The sequence below is a fragment of the Equus przewalskii genome, unplaced genomic scaffold (genome assembly GCF_037783145.1).
Source record: "Equus przewalskii isolate Varuska unplaced genomic scaffold, EquPr2 ChrUn-7, whole genome shotgun sequence".
Taxonomy (NCBI): domain Eukaryota; kingdom Metazoa; phylum Chordata; class Mammalia; order Perissodactyla; family Equidae; genus Equus; species Equus przewalskii.
This window is the reverse complement of record NW_027228755.1, coordinates 274,578-300,654: the sequence shown is the minus strand read 5'-3', so window position 1 is coordinate 300,654 and position 26,077 is coordinate 274,578. Positions and strand designations below refer to the sequence as shown.

Here is a 26,077-nt window from a genome sequence, read left to right as displayed (position 1 = left end):
GATTGGGTCTTTACTGTGGCACTTAAATTAAAATGAGCCTGTTAGGGTGGGCCTTCATCCAACTGGAACGGTATTATTATAAGAAGAGGAAATTGGGACACACAAAGAGACACCAGGGGTGCATGTGCACAGAAGAAAGATGATGTGAGGATACGGCAAGATGATGGGCATCTACAAGCCAAAGAGAGAGGCCTCAGGAGAAACGAAACCTACTGACAGCTTGATCTTGGACTTCTGGCCTCTAGAACTGTGAGAAATAAATTTTTGTCATTTGAGGCACCCAGTCTGTGGTACTTGTTATGGCAACCCTAGCAAACCAATGCTTCCCATGTTGGCAACGTTTTCTTCTGGATGATTAGTCATTAAGCAAGGTAGCAAAGTAAACAAGCATATAACAGGCGTTGCAGGATAATAATTAAACATTTTGGCAGCATTTTCAGAACATATTAGGGAAAATCAAAGTATTCTTAAATTACTTTTTGTAGAGGATGCTTTTAAGGAGAACTTTGAGTAAATGTGTAGCAGAGTTTCTTCGCCTACTTCTTATCTGATAAAGAGGGCCCTGACAAAATAAAGCAGAAAAAATATCAATATTGAATGTAAATGGTCCACAAAGAGCTACCTACTAGGTGTGTTAATTATTCTCCTTATTATCTGACGATTGCTAGAACAGGTGAGAACTATTACGCAGTATAACCAAGAGAATGTTCTCTGACTGTCTGAGAATTCCCATCAGCTTCTCATTGCGGAGTTAGGAGAAATTGATCTAACACACAAGTTCAGTTTCAATCTTTTTTGATATCTTCATAAATTTCTGAATTAAAAACAACTTGAAATATTCTCATGGGTATATAGTCTCACTTCCTCCGTCCTATCTGATAATTGCAGCCAATATTCTGGTGCTCAGAGTGACCATGGCCATGTAAGCAGCACAAATATAGATACAAAGGATTTAATGAGGCTCATTTGATCCCTGTGCTTTTTCTTGCAAGATGTTTATCCCACTCGACATTTATAGTTCATTATATGTTTCATTCTCCAGAGTTTGAGCTTCTATCTTTCTCCTCTTTGTAATCTTAGGGTTTAGCACAGCCCTTGGTTTATAGTATTGTAGGCTAGAAAGAAATTTTCTTCTACCCTTCTAGGTTCTCCTTTCTGGTTTAAGAATTAAATTGATATGTGACAATTTAACAGGAGAAAATCAAACAAAGTTTAATAGCATGTATACATGAAAGGAACTCAGGAAAACTGAGTAACTCACTGAAATAGCCAAAGCCACCACCTTAAATACCATCTTCAGCTAAAGACAGAAGAGGATGTTAGGGTACTGGTTTGGGACTTCAGAGGGGAGGAAGGCAATTCACATGGAGATAGAAAGGCAAATGTTTGGCAAACCAATGTTTGCAATGCCATGCAGAGACAATGGGACATGGAGATGTCTCTGATGTCCCTGCTATCTTCCCCCCAACTCTTTACCCATATTCTTTGTGGATGTCCCTGGCATAACCTCTGTTCCTACTATAGGCCATTTATCTAAATTGTTTTAGGCAAGTGAAGGGGGAGGTAACAGGAAAAATTTTCTGAGTCTTTTGTTTCTTAAAAATAATACTTATTTAATTAATTAATTTATTTGTTTATTTATTTATTTAGTTTATGAGGAAGATTAGCCCTGAGCTAACATCTGTGCCCATCTTCCTCTACTTTATATGTGGGATGCCTACCACAGCATGGCTTGCCAAGCGGTGCCATGTCCGTAACTGGGATCCGAACTGGCAAACCCCGTGCTGCCAAAGTGGAGTGTGTGCACTTAACCGCTGAGCCACCAGGCTGGCCCCCAAAATAATGCTTATTTTAAAGAGACACATTATGGGGTGGAAATTTTGTTCCCCTTCAGTAGACATTGATGGAATTATTACTTATGAAATCATTGAAATCTAAGAAAAAGGAACTTTGCTTAAAACTGATGTATATTCTAATTTACTTAAATATTTGAGTTACTTTCTTCTCTATGAAAAATGAAGGTTATTTTCCATAAAGATTAATTTGCTTTGGAGCATTTGTCTTTCCTGAATCTAAAGATTTGTAGTTTTCTTATTTTTGGAAAATTCTCAGCCATTATTTCTCCAAATATTTCCTCTTCTCCTTATGTGTTTTATCTCCTAATGAAATTCCTATTGGGCTTATATCACATTTCATTTTAGTCATCATATCTCTTAGCTTCTTTTTTCATAACAACAGCCCTTTAGTTCTGTATTGCCTTATAAGAAATTCTTCAGATCTTCCAACTTAGAAATACTTTTAAATTGCTTCCTCTATTTGTTGCTTAATCCACTCATTGAGTTTTTAATTACAATGATTAGAGTCTTTATAACCAAAGGGTTAAGTTGCTATTAAAAAATATGCCCAGTATTTTTTGATCATGTTTCTTTCTTTTCTGGTATTATTGCTTCTTATGTCTTTAAGCTTTTAAAATATAATTTTCTCTAAGTGTAATTTCTTGAGAGTTTAACTTATTGGTTGTTTTTCTGCCAACTGTCCTTCATGATGAATTATTTCTCTCTGCGTTCTCTAATTTTGGATTGTGACTTCATATTAGGAAGGGCTTTATGGGTGGGAATCCTTAGCAGCTTGTGTTGAGGGTGCTTCTCTTCAGATTAACTTGCTTTAAATTTCACTAGGTGTTTCAGAGGTATTATAAAGTTGGAATCACATTGTATTTTAATCTATTGGATTATGTGTTCCAGGATCACACAAGTAGAATATTTTCAACTTCAGTTTCAGACTTGTGATTAGTAATTCTCAGAAGGAGAAACAAACAAAAACCAAACCAACATTCAGTGAATACACAGATAGACAAGCTTCCTCCCATGTACCGTCGGGTGGATATTTTCTTGGACTAGATGAGAGTGTAGAAGAACCCTCATCTTTCTCCTTGTTTGGCTGAACTAAGGCCTTATCTCCTGATCCAAACCACTACAATAGCCAAACCTACAGGGAACCCACATAACACCACTTATGCCCAAGTGTCATTTCATGCTTGCTTCTCTGGGTTTCCATTTATTTTTTTTGATCCCTAGAGTTTCCCTTATTTTGTTGTGAATGCAGCTCTGCATTTGAAAAGTTAAAAGACACTTTTTTATGTTGCATTCCTGTGTGTTTGTATTATCTGTCTTTTCAGGTTATGTAGTGTGCCATCTTGCCAGAAATAGAATCCATAACTATGTTTTAGGTATTTACATACAGGAACCCAAGGGTCATATGAGAAAATGAAGCTTTAGCGCTGAACGTCGTCTTCAGCTGAGACGAAGCCCAAGTGGAGAATAACTGTGAAGACATGGAAGAGTAAGGAGTAAAGAGGGGGAAGCATAGAGGGGAAATAGAGGAACACATGGGTGGGAGGGAATGGGAGCCCATAGAAGTAATACACACAGAATGTCAGAACCAACAGTGATAGTAGAAAATCAGTTCTTTCAACTCAGTTCTTTTACAGATAAGGAAACTGAGGCCAGAATGCTGATATGATTTCTCCAATTCACTGCATCCAGGAGTGTGCCATCCAGGAATTCATCTTGACCCTCAGACCAAAGCTCATTTTACTGCAGGAGATTTGCTGTGAGTAGCAGGAGGCAGACAGACCAGATGCAGGAAGAGCTTCTGGAAGCCAGAAAGGTGAGAGAAAGACATGAAGCAGAGTATGAGGGAAAATGAGAAGCTTAGTCAAAGGCACATGGTTACAAAAGCAGAGGATTTCTTTAGCTGGGAAGTTGAGGTTTCTGTTGATGGTGAGGGGGGATGTCAAATGAGTGTGTGGGACTGTGTGAGGGGAGTTCACATCCGGTTTCTGAGGAGAGCTTTACTGAAGAGGGAGGGATTCAATAGCTGTGATGGTGTTTGGGGAAGGAATAAATAAGAGCTGTTAGAAAGACTATAAGAAAGCTTGTGGCCTGAGCACCAACGAATGAAGAGGGACCCAGGGAGTTCTGCTGACACAAGGAAGAATGCTGGACTCCCCTAGGAAGGCTGGGATACTCTGCCTGATTGAGTTCTAATCAAGGTATGTCTCACTCATACCAGTTTTCTCTTCTGGGGTTTCTTATGTCTGAGAAAACATGATTGTCAGTGACCTGTATAGCCATCTCCTTCTCTCCCAGGTCTTTGTTTTTCTAAATCCTTGTTTCTGGTCACCTCCTCTTGTCCCCATTTAATCTCTTGATTTTTGCCTTCAGTTTTGCTTTTTCTCAACTCTCCCAGTTCTTAGTATCCCTGAGCTCCCAAAAACCTATTTCCTTTCTTCTTTATTTTGTCCTTCTTCCACTATAGCCTAGTGTGTGCTCAGGATTGGGGCTGGCTGGGAAAGCTTTAGATCCACAGTGGGATAATTACTCAAGTACCAGCTGCTTCCTGCATCCCTGGTCAGGATTAACTGCCCACAGAGCTGAGCTGAAGAAACTTGCGGCTCTTTCCATTTCTCTCTCCAACCTTCTTCCTCCTCCCTCTATCCTCCTCTTCTTCCTCCTCAGGAAGACGGAGATCCTCTTAGGTGACTGTGGGCTTCACTTCCCTTAGTTTTCATGTATGCTTAATATTTTTGGTCCTAATTCAGACATCTTGTGTAGAATAATAGACATTGAGGTAAACAGTATTTCTGCGGGGGGTTCTGGAAGTGGGTGTGCCTTTTCTTTTGCTAGGCGTTGAGCGTGGGGTTTGAATCAATCTTGTCAGGAGTTAACTGGGTTTGTGTTTCATTGCTGTTTCAAGGGTCTTCAAATTCCTCCAGCATTACTTTGTTTGCAGGGAGGGGCTGTTTGCCAGAGGGTTTTTCTTTTTTAAAGATTGGCACCTGAGCTAACATCTGTTGCCAATTGTTTTTTTTTTTTTTCCTTCTTATTCTCCCCAAAGCCTCCCAGTACATAGTTGTATATTCTAGTTGTAGGTCCCTGCAGTTAGGCCAGAGGATTTTTCTTTAATGTCTGTTTCACTCTCAGGTTTGGGTGCGTCCTTTGTGCTGTTCCTCAAGAGGAATTATCTCCATACTCTTGCTCCTCTTCCAGCAGTGATGGCTCCTGTGACTTGATACTTGCTAACCTGCTTAGGAGAGGGAGTAAGGGCATTATCTTTACTCTGGTTCAGTCTCATTCTCAGGCAGGTGCTTTGTTTTTTAGGATTTGTGATGGAGCCTTTAAGAGTTCCTCCCTTTCTCTCAGCAGTAAGGAACCTCTAACAGTGTAGGACAGGACATTTTACTGTCCCTTCCCCATTTTTCCCCTTCTCCCAGATTCAGTGCGTCTTCACCTGTGCCCTGAAGGCAAGAGGACTTTCTGTGCTTCCCCTCCAGATTAAGGGTTCTTTTCTGTGTGGCAGAGAGGGGAGGACCTGGTTGGGACTTCTTGCCTTTCTCATGAAGTAGCTGGTCTCATACCTCAGGCTTTTGAAGCTGAGTACCTGAGGGTTACTGAACATATTCAATAAGAAGATGATTGACTTTCAATCTGGTTCCCAGAAGAAACATAGATGAATCTTGTCGACTTTCTGTTTCCTTGTTTGTTGACCAATACCAATGCTCTGAGAGATGACTCAGGGGTCAAGAGGAGCCGTGAAGTTGTTTTACAGAAGCAAGAGTATGTCTTCAGAGAAGTTGCGGTGACTGGATTACCAGCCCCCAGATACCAATGATGTCCAGAAGTCAGATTGCCTAAAGCCTTTTCTGGAGCGAAAGAATGTTGATGCCTTTTGTTTCTCCAAAACTACTCCTGACAAGCCCCTTAACTCTATCATACCTCTCTACGTTCTTCTCTTGATAAGGCGTATTTGAGAGAATTCATCCTCCCACTTTCTCATTTTGGCATATTCAAGTAAAACCTTTCTCCATCTCCAAGCACCAATGGCTCAGTGATTGGTTTACTGCACATTGGGCACACAAACTTGAGATTAAAAAGTTTGGTATCACTTGCACCAAAAGAAAAGATTTCTCTGGTCTACATGCTTGACTCCAATGTTTCAGGAGCCCCTGGTGAGGTCTATGGAAAAAAGCCTGGAGATATAAGTAAATTTCCTGTCTCTGAGACTCTCAGGGGTACTATAACTCATGTTAGCCTTCAGTAATTTGTTAATAATTTTAGCTGAATTATTCTTACTGGCTTGTATAGCATCTGGCATCTGTCCCAAGTCAGCAAGGATTTGCATCCCAAATTTTCTTGAAGGAGTCTGTTTTTCCTTAGATTCTGGGTTGTGTCCCTTAATAGTTCAGCTCTTTGATGGATTCAAGAAAGGTTGTGATTTTGATTATCCAGCTTTTTAAGATTGTAAGTATGGAAGTGAAGTTCTTTCTATGTTCTAACCTTAACTTTCCAAAAAATTATCATCTTCCTGAAATTAGGCTGAGATAATTTCTGTTTACTTGTAAACCAAGAAATAACAAAATAAACAGCCCAAATACATTTATCCAGATGATACAAAGTGCAAATAAATATTTAAGAGCCTTTAAACAGTTATAAACTCCATGAAAGAGGAAGGTTGGCGTGTACACAGAGACCAGATCATGATAAGATAAGCACAAAACATTCAAGCAGAACCAATGAGAAAGGAATCTTGGATAAATAATTCCCGAATACTCTACTAACTTTGCTTCCAACAAGTTTTCACTGCTCCCTTACTATAAGTAATAAGAGATTCAGAGCAGCACCCTCTGTGTAAACACCATGTTTTTTAGCATGTACTTCCATCCTAAATAAAACTGTATAAGATTTTCATTTCAACAAGTAGGAATACAAGTAACGCTTTCTAATATCTTAAAATTTTTTTTGTTGAAGATCTCCATAATTTAAAAAAATAATTGGATGTCTGAACTGAATTCATCCAATCATTCAAAAATACTCATTTGAGTACCTACCACTTGCCAGACACTCAGTTAGATGTTGGGGATCCAGCACAATAGAAGTATTGACATAACACCCAAGCCAACCACTGAAGTGAAGATTCTGAGGGTTGCCAATTTAGAAAATACTGTTTCAAGCTCGATTGCTTTTGTCTAGTCTATACATTACAGGAAAACGCAACACACCAAGATTTATCGTTCTTCATTTAACTGTTTTTCTTCCCAAGTAGAAAAAAAGCTCCTTGAGTAAAGTGATCGCATTGTCAACCATTGTATAGTCATGACTGTAGCAAGATGCTTAGATCCAGCAGGTGCTGAGTGACAATTTGGTGAGCAAACATATATCAATGCAAGTTAAAGTGAGGGGCTTTTTCTTTCTGTGTTTCAATGTTCCTGTTGTCTCTGTGATGGCTACTGGTTTTTCCCTATGAATAATGGAGAATTGGTGATAATTTATTCTGTTACACAGGGCAATCATAGGGATTCTGATAAAGCGAATAAGGCAACCAATGAGAAGTCAGAGATGTGAATGAAGTGGGGTCGGGGTGAGAGAGGGGAAGAAAATATTTGGGGAATATTCAAAAGAGCAAGAGAAGGGGACCAGCTCAGTGGCACAATAGTTAAGTTCACATGTTCTGCTTTGACAGCCCAGGGTTCACTGGTTTGGATCCCGGGTGTGGACCTATGCACTGCTTGTCAAGCCATGCTGTGGCAGGCATCCCACATAAAATAGAGGAAGATGGGAACAGATATTAGCTCAGGGCCAGTCTTCCTCAGAAAAAAGGGGAGGATTGATGGTAGATGTTAGCTCAGGGCTAATCTTCCTCAAAAAAAAAAAAAAAAAAAGAAAGAAAAAAAAGGGCAGGAGAAGGACAGAGTGACAGAAAAGAGCAGGGGCACGAGAAGATTAGGTAGGGTGCTGGGAAGCCACTTAGTTTTATGCTTTTATTGTATGAGTGAGATCAAAAGGCCCTAGAGGTAAAGTGACTTTTCAATGCCATAAAAGATTGTTTCACAGCAACTGAATTAGGGAGAGGTAAACAGGAGAGAAGCCGGAAACCAGAGAGGAGAGTCAGAACTGGAGGGGCCATGAGTCTGAGTAGGCGGTCCACAGAACTGAAGGGGAAATGAGGTTCTGAGTAGGCGGTCCACAGAACTGGAGGGGAAATGAGAGTCCAAATAGGTGGCCCAGGGTTTAGGGAAGGAGCAGATTTTCTTTGTTGCAGGCGGTGATGAAAGGAAAGCTTTTTCTGTTGGAAGAAGAAGGAAGTGAGAATATAGGCATTGTGGGGTAGGTTTGTTTAGAACAGAAATCAAAGATCAACTTTTCTGAAAGAAAGAAAGAACATCGGCAAATGAAATGCTGTTCCTGCAATTTCTATTGCTAGCAGTTCTCCTCCCAGGTGGTGACAATAAAGATGGTAAGAACTCTGGCAAATGCCCATTGGGTGCAAGAGGGTTTCTCTGTGTGAGTGTATGTTTGTTTGTGTGTGTGTGGTGGGTTTTCCCAAGAATATACCTGCAGAAGGAGAGTGTCAGCCTTGTTCCATTCTGAGTGTCCCTGACCAGGTCTCATGCTCTTCTGAAGTTTGAATATAAAGCGTGGGGCCCTGGAGCAGGCAAATGTCTGCTGAGATAACTATGGTTTCCCTTTCCTTCAGATTCTGAGTTTCTCTCTCTGGCATCTTTCTTTCTCTATTCTCTCTCCTTTCCAATTCCTGATTTAGTCCTCATTTTATCTGTTCTTTTGCCACAGATTTCCAGGAGCCCATCTCCTTCCAAATCATCCAGATCTCATCCTTTTACAACCGTTCCTGGGTACAAACTCTGGGTTCAGGTTGGTTGGGTGAGTTGCAGGTTCACGGGTGGAAGACCAACCCTGGCGGTATCATTTTCCTGTGGCCCTGGTCCAAGGGCAACTTCAGCAATGAGGAAATGATGGAATTGGAAAATTTTTTTCGTGGCACCGTCACTGGAATTCATTGGGCATTTCACAACCTTGCTAGTGAATGGCAGCTTGCATGTGAGTTCAGTTCCCTTCATGGGGCGTGGGGATATTGGCGGGAGGTGTGTTTGTGTTTCAATGAGTTTCTTATTCCTCTAGGAAACTGCCTGCATTTATCTCTGAACCTTATCGCCCCTCATCATAAAATTGCAATTATACACTTTGGGCCGGGACTATTGAGATCTTGATTCTTCAAAAGCTTCAATTCTTTTGTTACTTGCAAACACCTCTCTCATTGACTGCAGGCTTTTCCCCTGTTACTTTCCATTAGTGGTCTCCTGTGACCACCCCTTTCCCTCGCCTGCAACCAGGTACTTGGAGCTTCCTCACTCTTTGATTGACTCCTTAAAGGATGATTTTCTCCCCTATTCCATCTCTTCAGGAATCTCTGTTGATATATTCATTGTAACCGGTTGGATTCCATTCACCCTAAATTATTATAATGCTAACTCTGTCACACCGAGTCCTACCTTATTCTCTGCCCAGGCCATTCATGTTGCCTTCTTTGAACAATTTGTCCCTTCCTCATGTCATTCATCTCTTCCTTCATATCCAACTACCAACAATTCCTGTTTTACTTAACTTCTGATCAAACCTAACTTTGCTCCATAACCTCAAATCTCCTAAACTTCTCCCTTCTGTTTCTACTATCTTTTGTTTCCACTCTTTTCATTATTCTGTCTTCCCTCTAATTCACAACCCCTTTTCTCCAGATCCCTTTGAGGTACAGATGGTAGGAGGCTGTGAGATGCACTTTGGGAGAGGCTCAGTAGGCTTCCTACGGATTGCTTATCAAGGATCAGATTTCCTCATCTTCCAGAACAATTCATGGTGGCCATCTCCAACTGGTGGAAGCAGGGCTCAGCATGCCTCCACACTATTCAACGGGGATATAGTCATCCTGGAATCAATAGACAGGCTCCTCAGTGACACCTGCCCACGTTTCCTGTTGGGTCTTCTTGATGCAGGAAAGGCATATCTCGGGCGACAAGGTCAGTCATGCACCCTTCCTCCAAGAATTCTGTATTGTAAGATCACACTTTCCTATCATCCCCTTCCCACCTTCCTAAGAAGGAGTCAAGAGGGAAGGGAATAATGAGTGACAAGTTCCTAGAGATGGGAAAGATATGTCTGTCTAAACTGATGTGAAGATTTGAACCTGTAAGTCTGTCTTAGTGTTCATGTGAATATCTTTCCTGTCCTCTGCAGTAAAACCAGAGGCCTGGCTGTCCTCTGGTCCCAGCCCTCATCCTGGCCATCTGATGCTGCTTTGTCATGTCTCTGGCTTCTACCCAAAGCCTATTTGGGTGATGTGGATGCTGGGTGACCAGGAGCATCCAGGCACTCAGCAACGTGACATCTTGCCCAATGCTGATGGGACATGGTATCTTCGGAAGTCCTTGGATGTGAAAGCCATTGAGACAGCTGGCCTGTCTTGCCGGGTGAGACACAGCAGTCTAGGAGGCCAGGACATGATCCTCTACTGGGGTAAGAAAGAACTTGGGCCCAAGCCGGGAATGAGAATAGGTGGTCCACAAGCAGAGCAGAACATCCAGAAGAAAATTTTGGGATTCCAGGGTCTTCAGACCCAAAAGAAATAAAAGTTATCCAAGAAATATACAAAAGGAAAATGAGGGATGTACAGATGTAGGAGGATGTGGAGGGTTAGATGAAGCTTTCATCTCTGAAAAGAATGAGAGAGGAAATAAGAAAAGGAGATTGGTAAGGCAGACATTCAAATGAACAAAGGAAAGCCATGGAAATGCAGCAAAAGGGAGGGTAGATTTGAAATGACGTTCTTGTGTGCACCCAAATCCACAGAGCATCACATCTCCACGGGCTTAATCTTCTTGGCAGTAATAGTGGCCCTGGTGCTTCTGACAGGTCTTGCATTTTGGCTTAGGAAGCGCTGGTGAGTTCTTTGTATCCATCCTTCCTGCTCTTTTCCCCACTCCCCACTTGTCTTCCCATCTTTTTTGTGTTCTCTCTCTTCAGTTCTCCTCCTCTCAGTCCCTTCCCTTCTTACTCCTTACTTCTCACCTCCAGCTCACGCAGAGTGATTTCCGTCTCTGTTCTTATTAGGATACGCCATCAACTTCAAAGAACTCTTCTCCCTTTGGACTGAGATCCCTGCAGCCCAGGACATATCTAAACCCAACATGGTGATGAAGTCCTTTCAACTCTTCTTGTACAACATTTTTTGTTGTTGTTTATTTTGCTTAATGATCCATTGTGAATACAAGCTAAATTTAATTTTACAGGATTTGTTGTTCTGACTTGGATTCTAGGAATTTAAAACTCAAATTATAACTCTGAATGGATAAGGTCTTAGCAAACTCCACATATTCAAATATTAATGAGTCATCAAGTCTATTTCAGATGTCACTTCCTCCAGAGGGTCTTCTCTGACTTATGAGTGGAAGCTGTCTCCACTTTGTCTGAACTCCCAGCGAAGTTGAACTGTACTTTGCCAAATTTACTCCTTACTTCCTGCCCTTTGTTGCAGCTATTTAGAAACTTTTTCCCCTTATAATTTTTAAACTTTTTGAGAGCAAGTCCACGTCTTTTTAATATGTGCAACCTTGCCAAAGAATATTACCTGCATATAATATATGCACAATAAAAAAATCTATGTTGAATTTATCCCAAATTTATGATCTTTTCTTATTCTCTTCTTTCCTGACAAGTTTGTAGTTGTTGAGACTTTTGGTGCTCTTGTTAAAGTCTCCTCACTTGGCCAAAATCTTCACACTTTCCTAGTTCCTTAGTGACTTCTCTGAGTCCCTGAGGAGAAATACAGTGTTGCCTCTGACTGTTCTTATTATTGAACTATAGGGACATATTGGAGTGAAAATATTTCTCCAAATATTCTGAACAAAATGAGGAAGGCAGGATTTAGGCCCTTGCTATTCAGTGTGGTTCAGGGACACGTAGCAGCGTTGTCAGCTGGGAACTTTTTAGAAATATATTGTCTTGGAGCTCACCTCAGACCTACTGAATCATAATTTGCATTTATCAACATCAGCAGGGGATTCATAAGTTCATTAAATTTTGAGAAACACTGATATAGGTGATGCCTGAGAGGTGGTAGTGCAAGAGTGTTACTGAAGAGAAAAGAAGATGGTGAAGAAAAGAGAACAAGAGTTGATCCTCAGGATTGAAGTGAAATCAATGCAAGGAGACCACATACAGTACATTCTCATTATTCATGGCTGTTGTGTTAAAGTCACTGGGAACACAGTGTTAGTGAATATGGAGCCATCATTCCTGTGAGAAATACAGGGTTATGTTCCTGTGAGCCTCTGGTCACAACATTTGTGTCAACTGATGAATACATAGCCTTATTTTGTGTGTATTTCTATTTAAAGACAATTTATTTAATAAATATTTCCAAATAATATATTTATTATATGCATTATTCCTTTATAATAAAACACGAACCAAGAAGTGTTTATTTTCCTCATCCTGTGTAATGTGATGGTAAATTTATTTTACTTTCAGCCACATAGGTGTGCTGTCCACCATATTTTTAAAACAAACAAACATAAAATTCTCATCATCTCATGAATCCACAAATCTAGCTCCTTTCCCTTCTTTCCATAGCTTCATTATACCATTATAAATATTACTTTAACACTTTCTGGAGTAGCTCCACATACAGATCAGCGAATTTCCTCTTCCTTTTTCCAGAGTTACTGCGTTGTTGATTCATTAACACCAGATTTATGGCCCACAGCACTGCAACTCATGTGAGAGCAAAATTTATCTACACATGCATCTTCTCCATAAGGTTTATCACAGGCTTCTTGTGCTTGGGAACACTAGACAGCACTTCAGCACTATGCTTCACAGCCATTTGAAACAGAAATATCCCTCAACTAAGAGCACTAAATGCAGAAAATGTGTCACTCAACAGACTGTAAAAAGGACAATTGTTTACAGCATGAGAGCAGAAACAAGAAGACAAAGCACCACCTTGTTCGACCTCAGCTGGAAATGTATGAGGAGAGTGACAAATTTCGAGCACTCTGCTCATGTCTATCAACGATGTGAAAGTGTTGTGAGTAATTATTTGAGAGTTACAAATACATTTTAACAGGTAGGCTAATCACAAATACAGAATTCATGAATAACGAAGACCAAATCTTTGTGACTAATGACCCCTAAAGGCAGTGAGTTGAGATATCCATGGCTAGACTTCAATTACTTTAGATTCATTAATTAATTCAACAAATAATCCTTCAGCACTTACTATGCAGCAGGAACATATTGCATATAAAGTAGGGGGAAGAGAAAGATCATCACTATCTTTTGACCTTGAAATTTTACCTTCCTCATTTGATTCTACAGTTTACTGTTTTCATGGTTTGTGGTTTCTATCTTAGTTCCTTAGTACAGCAACTTATTTAGGTTAAACTGGGGGAAAGGGACTTCACTCTAGTTTGTTTAGGGAGCTGATAATGGGAACCGAGGGCAAGGAGAACATCCAGAGGGATCAAGTGCAGGTGGCAGCAGTTGCACATGTGGCAATTTTGGGAAAATAAAGTTGAGATGGAAGAGCGGGAAAGGTGAAAAATGTGGGACGGAGGAGAGCAAACAGTAGACTGTGCAGTCTTCCTACCTGGATTAGACTGGTTGGTTGCTTCTCTAGGCTCCAATCTACACTGCCACCCTTGCATATCTCCCATGTGATTTTGGTTGGTCGACTGCATCATCCTCTGTAGTCCCAGGCTCTGATCAGCCTAAGGCAATCATGTGACAGCATCCTTGACAACTGAATAGGCTAAAGGATGCACAGTTAACCTCTAATTTAAGCCATATCATGATACAGATCCCACTTATCCTGGCTTAGAGTGATGGCTCCGGGCTAGGCACCTGCTCTAAGGTGGCACAGTTTATATGAAACCTGATTCTTGTTTGAATGTAGGGGAAAGAGATGCTCTCTCTTGTCCTGTCTGTTATGGAATGGGGTATAAACCATATAATGCCATGGCGATGACAGTTAAATAATCAAAATGCAAGACGGTTTCCATGAATTTCAACCTGACACGATAAGTTTGTTCATTCATTCATCATACATTCAGTGTTTCCTATTTGTACAGTAAACTGATTCACTGTAATTTATTCCAAAACAAATAAGAAGCAGCTGTGTCTCCAGGTATTTAAAATATAATGAATAATCTCTTCCTCCAAGCTCATTCCTTTTTTGATGTCTTTATTTAATCACCCAGACTCAAACTTCAACATTTACCAAGTTATTCTCCACAAAATCTCTGACAATCATTCCTTCCTTTCCCTATTAGTAGGTTACACAACCTCAACATAGGATAAAAATAGAGCTTCCCCCTTTCCTAGTATGGATTCCTGTTGGTTTCCAAAACAAACTCTGCTCAGCCACAGTGGGTTTACATTTAGGGGACAGAAGTTTCCGCTCCCACGAATCTCCTCAAGAGAGGATATGGATCCTAGTAGAAAATGTCAGGCAGTTTTGTAAGTGGTCTTGGAAGAAAATAGAAGCTGAAACATAAGCCTCCTGAGATTTCGCAATTGGAAGCAGTCAGCTGTATTGTCAGAGTTAGTAGTCAGTGCAGTGAAGTGGGTAAGTAGATTAATGACAAAGCCTCTCCATTTGTGAGAACATGTAAAGTGCTGGGTAAGGCACCCACCCACCTGTGTCCCTTCTCCTGTCAGTGGATATAAAAGTAACTTGATCAAGTAGAAAGATGGCATTTTTTAAAAAGTAAAATTTTGTTGAATAGTTACAGAATGTAACTTAATATTTTATGTTTTTCTAATTTACTAATTAGATTTTAATTTTGTTCTAAACTTTTTAATGGCATCCAAAAGATTTTTTTTCAAGGAAATGCAAACATTTGACCAGATGTCTATAGTCAGCTTTGTAAATGAGAGTAGATTTAATACGTCCTTGCATCATAACATTTGTAAATATTTGTTTACTGTTTATAATCATTTAATTATGAATTTCTTATTTTTATTGCTCATAGCGATTTTTAAGAAAATATTTTTCTTATTCACACATTAGAAAAGGTTTAACTGATAAAGTCTATAGCAAGTTGGAAATTTATAGGAAATTTCTCGCTTCTAGAAAAAAGAATTAAAAGAGAATTTTGAGTGCAGGGATGCAAAATTTCAGTAAAAAACCAGGGAAGTGAAATTTCTTCTTAAAAGACACCTGGCCACATCTACATATTTTTTTATCACAGGCAGGAGTAAGAGATTATGGGGAATTTTAGCAGAAGTAAAGGGGAAAAAATCTATATCACGTATCAAGAAAATTATTATTAGCCGTTTTTACTTTGAAGTTCTTGTTCTCTGTGATGTTACTTTGGGGGCAGAAACATTCATTGGTGAATTTGATCATTGATGCGGTCCATCAGTTTCAGAACTGATTTATTTCCGCCTTGTTCAATTTTCTGTGGAGACCTGTAAATTCATACCTCAGTATTTAAAATGGGAAGCAGACCTGGACTGTGAACAAAGTGCATATCTGCACTCACACACTTCTACTTTCTACTTTCATTTTATTTTAACTATTCTGAGATTTTTAAACAATGGTCACTAGCATTAGTTTTTGCCATCTTATTATCATGCATCATTTACGTAGGTGAGCACATATTCTATTTTTCTGGTATATAACTAATTCTAAATAAAATGTAGGGGAATTTATAGCATGAAAACATTTATTTTTAAACAAGACAGACTAGAAACACACGAGCTGAGATTTTAATTGAAGAAGCTAGAAAAAGAACAATACAATCAGTAAAAAATTAGAAGATAGAAAATAAAAACACTGAAAGTTAAAATAAAAAGCAAAACAAAAAATTGATGAAGGTGATTGACATCACTAAAGGGTGGTTTTTTGAGAAAATTAATAAAAATATTTAAATCTCACAGAACTGATCAAAAAGTAATATTCTTAGACAAGCAGATACATTGCAGATAAGCAACATACAAATTAAAATAAGAAAATGCTGTATATAATTAATATGAACACATTTGTTTTAGATAAAGCTTCATTAAAAAAATTCTAGAACAGAGAGAAAATCTGAACATATGAATAATTGTTAAGGAAAATGAAGAAGTAGTCAAAGTTACTAATTGTTCAAGATCATAGGTCCAGAGTACATGGAGCAGCAGATAATCAAATTTCACATACCTCGTTTCGGGTAGAGAAAAAGATGGAAAAGAATCTCAACTAACTTTATGAGGCAAAATTTTCATGACATCCAACCAACAAAAATTCCTCCAGAAAAAATTAAAACAAATATTAAAATAGTAATTATTAGGTAGTTTAATTTATGCAGATATACTCAGAAATAATGTATATAGACTCAAATAAAATATTTACAAACAAAAACCAGCACCAGATTACGTGAGATTTATCCAGAAAATGCAAAGATTGTTTACCATTAAACATTTCTTAATTGAATCACTTACTTCGACAGATTAGAGATTAAAACCGTGTAATCATCTCCAGAGTTACAGAAAAATTATTTGATGTATTTAAATGTCCATTCTGATAAAACATTACCAAGTCAGAATAGAAGGAAACTCACACTGTCTGGTCAAATGTAGCTACAAACAACCTACATGACATATATTGATTTTGAAGCTTTAAAGCATCCAGGGAAAATCAAGAACAAGATGTCTCTCTACAACAGTCATCGCTCTTCACCAGAAAACTAAAAGTGCTAGTCAATCCAGTAAGCCCAGAAAAATAAAGAGGTGTGAAAATAGATATTAAGGAAAAAATGATCATATTTGGAAATTTTATGATTGTATACAAGAAAATAAAAAATCATCAAAATATGGAGAATAGCAAAAGAACTCATAACTTATCTAGTTATGAATTTAACATATAGATAAAAACTATAAGGATTTCAAGGGAATAGGTATTTTTTTCAGATGAAATGATTTCTACCTAGAAAATGAATAAAATAAGAAACAAACCTTTGAACTACAATGAAAAATTAGCAAGATATCAAGAACAAACTAAATATTAAAAAGTTCATAGCCCTCTTTTACAAAAGCAACAAACAAAAGAAAATAAGATACCATTAATAACAGGAACAAAGTCTATAAAATAGCTAAAATTTAGCTAAAGAAAGGATATACAAGAATTCTACAGACAAATCCTAGAAACTTTTAAAATTCGGAAGAGTGTTTCTGATAATTAGAGTTGTATGGAAAGAGCTATTATCATAAAAATTATAACGAAAAAATATAGTATATCTTCAATAAAAACCTAATTAAAATTCCAGCTGGATTGTGAAGATCTTTAGTAAACATATTTTTTATATTATATGGAAGAACAAATGACTAAAAATATTTAAATCATTTTTGAAAGACACAAGCAAAGTTTTATTCAGAAAGGAATAAATTCCTAAATGCAAAAGATAATACTACAAAGTTAGTAACATATAATGTAGCAGAATAGCTTTATAACCAATTAGTGGGGAATTACTTCTTTAACTAAATTCCCAAATTGGAAACTCCAGAGCCTTGAGGGGAAATGGCCCATGGTGGGTCATTCTCCACACCCTGCATACATGTACACAGCTCTGGTTACACAGTGGGCCCCTGAGGGTGATCGCGCCCCTCACTACTTGCCTTGACCCTGACGGGCTTGGCCCCTCCCAGGGTGCTCTAACATTTAGTCAGTTCCCGCAGGCACAAGGATTCTGGGTTCTTCAGCTCTTGCAGGACAAGAGAAGGCTTATTCAGGTGCAGGGCAGCATAGACTATTCCACTGTTTTGCATATTGTTGCTTCTGAACCACAAACCATAAAACCGATGGGTTTTGCTGAAAAAGAATAATAAAATTAAGTTAAACTAAAAGTAAATATTGCTGAATTTTGCTTTATAAAATTAAGGCTTCCTCTTCAATAAAGTATACACTGTAGAAAATGAGTGAAAAAATGAGAGAAGTATTTGAAATTCTAAAAGTAAAATGTGGATACATATTTTATACGTATATACACAGAGTAATAGGGAAAGGTTTAAATGAGTGCTGAATGAAATGCATTAATAAATGAAGCATACCTATAATAGCTTTTGTTGAAATGAAAGTTTTACTCAAATTCGTTCGTAATTAGAGAAATGCAAATTAAGACAGGATCACATTTTACCCCACCAAAGTGGCAAAATCAGAAAGCTACAGCAGCCCTGTGTTTGCAGGGATGTGGGATGGGGGGCAATCCCCATGCATTGTTGGTGGTGAAGTAATTCTTAAGATTTTGTGGCAGTATCTTGTCTAGTGATGTACATGTTGACCCCACTTTCTTACTTCTAAATACACACAACAGAAAACATTTACCCCGCTCCAGAGAGAACATATATAAAGATGTTTATCACAGTGTGTTTGCGGTAGTGAGGTTTTAGAAGCATGCCAGATGTTCATCCTTATCAGAATACATAAGCAAATGTAGTAGATGCCCACTATGGAATTCTGTACAGCAGGCAGAAACAAGCAAGTAGACACAGAATAATATGGAAGGTCTTTAAAAGAGTGCTGAATAGGGGGCTGGCCAGGTGGCGCAGTGGTTAAGTGTGAACGTTCTGCTTCAGTGGCCCGAGGTTCCCCGGTTTGGATTCCAGGTGCAGACAAGGCACAGCTTCGCATGCCATGTTGTGGTAGGCATCCCACGTATAAAGTAGAGGAAGATGGGCACAGACGTTAGCTCAGGGCCAGTCTTCCTCAGCAAAAAGAGGAGGATTGGCAGTAGTTAGCTCAGGGCTAATCTTCCTCAAAAAAAAAAAAAAAGAGTGCTGAATGAAATACATTAATAAAAGAAGCATAGTATAACCTTTTATGGAAATTAAAATTGTACACATCAAACATCACCATACTTTATAAGAACACATAGAAACAGAAGGATAACACATTAGAAGGAGGTAATGAAAAGGAAATAGGGATAAAAAAATAAACCAAACAGTTTGCAGAGGAGGGGTGCTCAGATAAAATGATATCCATGAGCCTGTACATGGAGGAGAATGACTAACTCAACAATCTGTACTTAAGATTCCAAAGGCAGAACACAACACAACAAAGCAAAAATTGGAAAATGTTTTTAATTATGCTCTATAGAAGCAAGAGATTGAATTGAGATAAGGCGTTGCACCTCAGAAGTACCGTCTCAGAGAAAAATCATAAAAATATATAATGCTATATAAAATACTTTAATTTGTAAGCACAGAGTCAAAATGCCTGCAGTATCAAGGCCTGCTGGTTGCAAATGTCAGGAGTTTGATAATCATCAAAGTGTGCCGATAGGGATAAACGTCTATATTTTACCACTGGGTAACAGTAGAGATTAAAACAAAGTTTCAGCACCCTAATTGTTGCTAGAAAATTAGGAGTTTCCCAAATCATCAAGCAGCTTACAAACCCATGCCGAAATTCACAATAACTTTTTAGCTCTAAAAATAATTGAAAATTACATACAGAAACAAGCACATAATATTAAAAATATAGCAATAATAATATAGGATTGAATCCAAGCGAATATATGGCAGGTAAAAAATGATGAAGCCAAGAATGGAGTAAATTTTAAAAAGTGTCATGATATCCTATACACGGGCTATATGTGGGTTGCAAATTATTAGAGGAATGTAAGAGGGTTAAGACAGGATTAGTTACATATTCACAGTGTCTAGATGACATAGACAAATAAGTGGTTCAGGAAAAGTGTATCTATTCCTGATCCTGAGGCCACAAAGAAATTTTTCGCATCAGTTCTCATAAAGAAGAAACTATTTGGTTCAGTGAACAACATTCTCATGAAAGTTCATTCAGTAAATTTCACTAGGTTCACAGCACTGTTTGTTTTAAGTCTCTTAAGGAAAGGTGATTATATTAGTAACAAATGGGTAAAAATAACTACACAACACGGCACGATCTGGTCCTGTGTGCAGCTCTCTGATGTTCTGGCAAACTCAAGGGGAGATTTTACATTATCTATAGGAATGAACAGACTCTAGGTCTCCCATAAATATTGTTTATGTTGAACTAATATAATTATTTTTGAGAAGCAGTGACTTTTAGATTATGTGCTTTAACATATATCTTATGTACCACAGTTTTATACTATCTGTTAAACGCAGAGCAGTAACTTTAATAACCAGTTGAGCTGTGGGTGGAATTGGAAACTGGAAATTGCTTGTGGTTTTGGAGATCTACTCAAGAACTGTTGCTTGGATCTCAGGTTGGCTCAGAAGAGGCTAATAAAACCCTTAGAGAGTACCAGGATTCCTCTTGAGATATAATTTTGATTCTGTCCTAAGACATAAGCACTTCTTGGCCTACCCACCACTACTTCCATCCCCAGTGCATAACCAAGTCTACCCCAGAGAGAATGTCAGATATGACTTTTGACAGGAAAACACTTAAAATAAGCATGAGCACTAATTTTCATATAAAGTGTCCTGAGATAAGCACCTATGGGCTTTGAGCTTTGAACAATGTTATTTCCAGGATACCTATTCAAGTGAAACTGGTTGCCAGCAATGCACTGATGTACCTAAATGGATAGATGAATTGCCAAATGGAGCTATACCACTGATTGTCTCCCAGAATATATTTTCCACTTCCTCTGGAGTAAATCAATCCACCAATTATTAGCTGGGCAGAATAAAAGCTATATCTCTTAGGCACCTTTTTGGCTAGTTGTGGTTATGTGACTGCAGTTGACCAATGCGGTGTACGACTTCTGCAAAGTGGGTCTGAAGCAGTGGGAGGTGGGTGTGTTCAGCTTCCTCCTTTCTCCTTATTGCTGTATAAAAAGTGAGTTTGACAGAAGGACCTCTGGCAACCATCTCAGACTATGGGATGATCTTCGGAATGAAGAGCAAGCATAGTAAAGACCACGACAAAACAAAAAATACAGACAACCCCCAAAACCAAAAAGGAAACTGGGAACCAAGTCCCTGACCAATGAAATACTAGAACAACCCTGAATTGCCTACTTCCAGTCTCTTCACAAGACAGAGAAATTCAAATTTTTGTCACTTGCAGCCAAACTTGATCCCAACGAGTCCAGGTTGTTGCCCGAATATCGATTAAAGGTTGACAGCTTTGGTTCAAGAAATGTTGGCCTGTAGCTCTTGGGTTTTCTCATTGCAATGACCTATATGGATTATTTATTTTTTGTTAAACTAAATCAAATTTTTGACAATGACACCCATGTTATCTCTATCATTATCTCATGTTATCATGTTATCTCAGTGCAAATGGCCTTTGGCTTTAGAAATTAGGGCATGACCACATCAGTTTTGACTTTGGTGGTGTGCAGTGGCCTCTATGGTTCAACATGAGAGATTTTTCTATGTTGTGCAGAGGCCGCTTTCCTGCTGTAGCCTGGCCAGACAGCTGTAAGATTTTGCACCTGTTGTTTATTTGAGGTTTTCACTGTGACAGATTACAGCTGCTCACGATGGCTTTGTCCAAATCAAGTGGCTGTTTTTATATAAATGAGTGTCTTATGTCAATTTCTGAGGAAACAGACTCAGATGGACATCTGCATGTGGAACATTCATTAGGGATGCTCCCAGGAACAACACCTGTAAAAGAGAGAGGGAAGCAGGGCTGAGCAGAGGGAGAAGTTGAACTGTGACGCAGTTGAGGATTTAATCAAGTTCATAGACTATTCTGGAGCTAGGATGGCCCTTCAAAGATTCGCTACAACAAGTAGTGGGGCATTACCTTTTTACTCCCACATTTGATGTGTGCTCTCCCCAGGGAAGGAGCATTCCCTGGCACAAAGCATCTCTCTTTCACTGGAGACAATTCCTGGAGACCTGTCTGTGAGCAGTCAGCAGCCAGTACACTCCTAAGCTGAGTGAATGAGCCTATTTGTCTTGAAGGGCCTATCTTGGTGGCTGACCACAGCATCTGCTAGAGCAAGAGTGTGTTCTTATGGAAGAAGAGATTTATTTGCTAGGCCTTAAATAAATGCACAGGCCTCACAAATAAATCTGCTATTGAAAACACAGGCCACAAGACCAAAGCAAATCCTAAGCAATGTGCATGCCATTCTATAAGCACTGACCTTCAACTAGGCTGCCTCAGCAGCAATGGGTGAGGCAAAGATTCTGTTAAAGGAATCAGAGAGCTCTTAGAAATGGATTATTTTAAAACATTAGGCAGAAAAACAATTAGCACCAGTTTTTTACTTGGCTTTCAGTCTAGACTAGGTATGCAGCCTAAATGAGATGCCCCAAATTTAGTTCCTCTTCTACATTATTTTGAGGTGGCTTAATGGTCAAGAAGGAGACCTGTGAAGAAACTAACTTTGAATTCACGTGGCTTGTACACATGCTCAGTTCAATTCGTCTTCACCAGCTCTGTTATTTCCTAGGTATCCGAAACACAAATTGTGGCTTCACTCATGGAAGGATGATAAGTTTAATTCATAAATAATTAAAAAAGAAACACAGGTTTTCTGCTTCTAGAAATTGTAGCCGACCTAATTTGGATCAACTCTCTTGTCAAGAACAACTAGAAAAAGCAAGAAAAATATAAAACAAAATCTGCCTCAAGGCAATGAAGAACCTACAAAGAAGAGATAAATTACTGGGTCAATATCTGGGAGAAGACAAATTCGCAAAGGTGAGCTCTGTATTTGGAACTATTTTTCCTCTAAGGGCATCTGCTAATTCCAAGAGAGGCAGCTACGGAAACTGACAAGCTAAGTAAAGCTTTCAGCAGACTCATAAATCTTCAAAGATATCATCGGTGCATGAATTTTGGTTTCCAGCCTAGAGGTCTGCATCCTAGGAGGAAGTGTGAAGCAGAATGAGAATAACCTTTGCAGAAACTGTAGCTAAGTTTCAAATTATCTTAGTCTCTGAAATTAATAAAGTAATTTTGTATTGCTAATATCCTTAAATGATTCTGGAGGAAGATGACATTATTCTCAGCCCCAAACCATTTCTAGAGTTTTAAAAAATAAATGATCAACATTCAAAATCCAAAACAGAGACAAAAACAAAACAAACACCACCTGGAAACATAAAGAGACAAGGTAAAATGAACCAAAATTTAAAGAATAAAAGGGGAACAGAGAGTAGACGCAGACTTACCTGGGTCCTAGATAATTGAGTTATCAGGTACAGACTTTAAAATAAGCAGACTTAACATGCTCAAAGAGATTAAAAAAAGATTAAAAATTTTGGCTGAGAAATGGAAGCTATAAAGAATGAACAAATGCAAATTCGTTAATAGAGAAATAAAATAATAGCAACCAAAAATATGGATGGATGTAAGAGCAGATAAGACTCTACTAAGAGAGAATTTGTTTACTGGAAGACAAATTAGAAAATATATCCAGAATGAATTTTGGAGAGACAATAGTTTGGACAGCATAGAAAAGTCAAAGCATGCAATTGAGGGGCTATCATGTAAAAGTCAAATGCATGTAGTTGGAGTCACAAAATGACAGAAAAGAGAACGGAACAGATAATGCTTGTGATGAAATACTGGCTGAGAACTTTCTGAAAGAGAAAATCAAGTTCAAAATTTCCAGTGAATCAGGGCAAAATGAATAAAATGTAATACAAAGTACATCATCATAAAACTACTGAAAACCAAAGACAATATGAATGTGTTAAAAATAGCCAGAGACAAGAGACACATTTCCTAGAGAGGAGCAATAATTAGACTAATACCTGACTTCTCAAAAAAAAACCCAACACAACAAAGGGGCCAGAAATTAACGTAATATTGGTTTTGGCATGCTAACATAATGAAAGTGAAGATCTAGAATTCTATATTTCTTGAAAATATACGTCACAATTGAAGGTAAATACGTTTTTTTTAGACAGGGAAAAACTGGAATAATTTGTCACCATACAAGAAAATGAATAAGGGTATTCTTTAGGGAGAAGGTAAACTATTGCAAAGCGATAGAAACACTAATTATAATGTTGGACGTCAGGATAGAGGTTATGTTTAGGGATGAGAGATGGAGTAATTTTGGGTGGGGCATAAGGAGTCTTCTGAGGCGCTAGTGATATTCTACTGCTTGACTTGAATTGCATGACACAGGTGTGTTCTTTTTGTGATAACTCAGGGATCTTTATAATTATTATTGTACACTTTTTTGAATGCTCAATGCACTTCACTAGAAAGTTTAAGTAAAGATGGGTTTTGAAACATTTATTGCACACAAATTTTTTTGATTGGTGAAAAAATAACTAGATTCTGGCTGCTTTAAAAAAAACCTCTTATGTATTATTATTTAATTTATATTAAATTCTTTAGGAATGAAAAAATCATCTGATGAATGAGAATGAGTAAAAGATCATCAGGATTATCATGTTAAGAGCAAAAGAAAATGAAAAATCCTTAATGATACTTGAACACATAAGTATTCAAAATAGAAATATGATTAAAGTATATAACTATGAAGGCTGTGGGACTATGACTATATGAAAATATTGACATGCTGTGATTGAACATATAATATGGATGATTCAGTTTTGGCAGGACAAAGTCAAGCATTCAGAGCACCATCCAAGACAATGTATTAGTATTCTCTTCACTTGGCAAGTTCTACTGCAAATTATGCCAACATTATGGCAGAACATTTATGTAGAAATCTATCATTAATAACAAATAATAGCATTAGTAACAAATAACAATAACACACTACTTAGAGAATGAAATACAAAGCTGAACAATTAATATTATCACAGATGTGATGACTTAAGTAATGTTAAATAAGGTAGGAAATGCTAAATATTTTCCTCTAAGGATTGATAACATAGCCTCAGATATAAGCCAGGTAAAACAAATAATTATTAAATTTGTGTACTTCCAAATTTACATATTTCCACATAAGACAATTTTGTGTGTTGAAGAATTTTCCCAGTACTTGAAATGAAAGGAAAAGAATTATATAAAGCATTCAAAGGCAAGTTACAAAAGCTGAATACAGACAAAAATGCTTTGAAGAGTCAGACATATGACAACACCACCATACATGAAAAATATGACCAACAACATTTGAAAATCCTCGAAAAATTCTATGGCATTCTACATTCTTTGGTCTGTGCACATTCTTTTTTTAAAATCTTGGTAGTACAAGATATACTACAAGTCTATTTTTAAATAGTTTTAAGAAATGTCATACAAGAATAATATTATTACTTTTCAGTCTTAATACAAATTTGGAGTGTATTGAAAATATAATAAATTTAAATTTTATAATAAATTTAAAATTAAAACCATTGTTGTTGTTTTCTAAAATATTTTATCAAGGTAACATTCATTTTTAACATTATGTAAATTTCAGGTGTGTATCATTATATTTCAATTTCTGTGTAGATTTCAATACCTCCCAAAGTCTAATTGTTATCAATCACCATATACAGGTGCCCTTATACTCCTTTTACCCTCCCCCCTTCCTCTCTGGAACCACCAATCTATTCTCTGCTTCTTTGGGTTTCTTCATTGCTGTCGTTTTTTATCTCTTCCCCATAAGTGAAATTATACAGTGTGTGACTTCTCCATCTGATTTATTTTGCTTACCATAATGCCCTTAAGGTCTATCTATGTTGTTGCAAATGGCCAGACTTCATCCTTTTTATGGCCAAGTAGTATTCCATTCTATGTATATATGCCTCATCTTTATCCATTCATCCTTTCATGGGCACCTAGGTTGCTTCCAAGTCTTGTATTGTGAATAATGCTGCAATAAACATAGGAGTGCATATATCTTTACACGTTCATATTTTCATGTTCTTTGGATAAATACTCAGCATTGGAATAGCTGGATCATATGGTAGTTTTATTCTTAATTTTTGGGGGAATCTCCGTACTGTTTTTTATACTGGCTGCACCAGTTTGCCTTCCCACCAGCAGTGAATGAAAGTTCCCTTTTCTCCATATCCTCTCCAGCACTTGTTATTTCTTGTCTTGTTAATTATAGCCATTCTAACAGGTGTGAGGTGACGTCTCATTGTAGTTTTGATTTGCATTTCCCTAATAATTAGTGATGTTGAATATATTTTCATGTGACTGCTGGCCATCTGTATAACTTCTTTGGAAAAGTGTCTGTTCAGATCTTTTGTCTATTTTTTTTGTTGTGTTGTTAGTTCTTTTGCTGTTGCGACGTATGACTTCTTTATATATTTTGGGTGTTAACCCCTTATCAGATATATGGTTTGCAAATATCTTC

At 37.9% G+C, this 26,077-nt stretch overlaps 1 protein-coding gene and 1 long non-coding RNA gene across 4 annotated transcripts in view; one reads left to right on the top strand and one right to left on the bottom strand.

The window, feature by feature from the left end:
• The first annotated feature begins 3,855 nt into the window (after positions 1 to 3,855).
• LOC103560980 (T-cell surface glycoprotein CD1a-like) lies at positions 3,856 to 12,342 on the top strand. 2 transcript variants are annotated; one of them, XM_070608487.1, is made up of 6 exons: positions 3,856 to 4,054; positions 8,631 to 8,897; positions 9,593 to 9,871; positions 10,089 to 10,367; positions 10,701 to 10,791; positions 10,962 to 12,342. In XM_070608487.1, the coding sequence occupies exons 2-6, from the start codon at positions 8,810 to 8,812 to the stop codon at positions 11,002 to 11,004; spliced, it is 780 nt and encodes a 259-aa protein (XP_070464588.1). In that variant the 5' UTR covers positions 3,856 to 4,054; positions 8,631 to 8,809; the 3' UTR covers positions 11,005 to 12,342. The 2 variants fall into 2 exon arrangements, with proteins under 2 accessions (XP_070464588.1, XP_008533586.1); XM_008535364.2 differs by lacking the exon at positions 3,856 to 4,054 and adding an exon at positions 7,944 to 8,295.
• Positions 12,343 to 15,610: 3,268 nt separating this feature from the next.
• The window catches only part of LOC139081745 (uncharacterized), a 65,533-nt gene continuing 55,066 nt past the window's right edge, over positions 15,611 to 26,077 (bottom strand). For both annotated transcript variants that reach the window (XR_011536970.1, XR_011536969.1), the window contains one exon: positions 15,611 to 17,703. This is a non-coding gene — a long non-coding RNA (uncharacterized lncRNA). The remainder of the gene's footprint in view (positions 17,704 to 26,077) is intronic.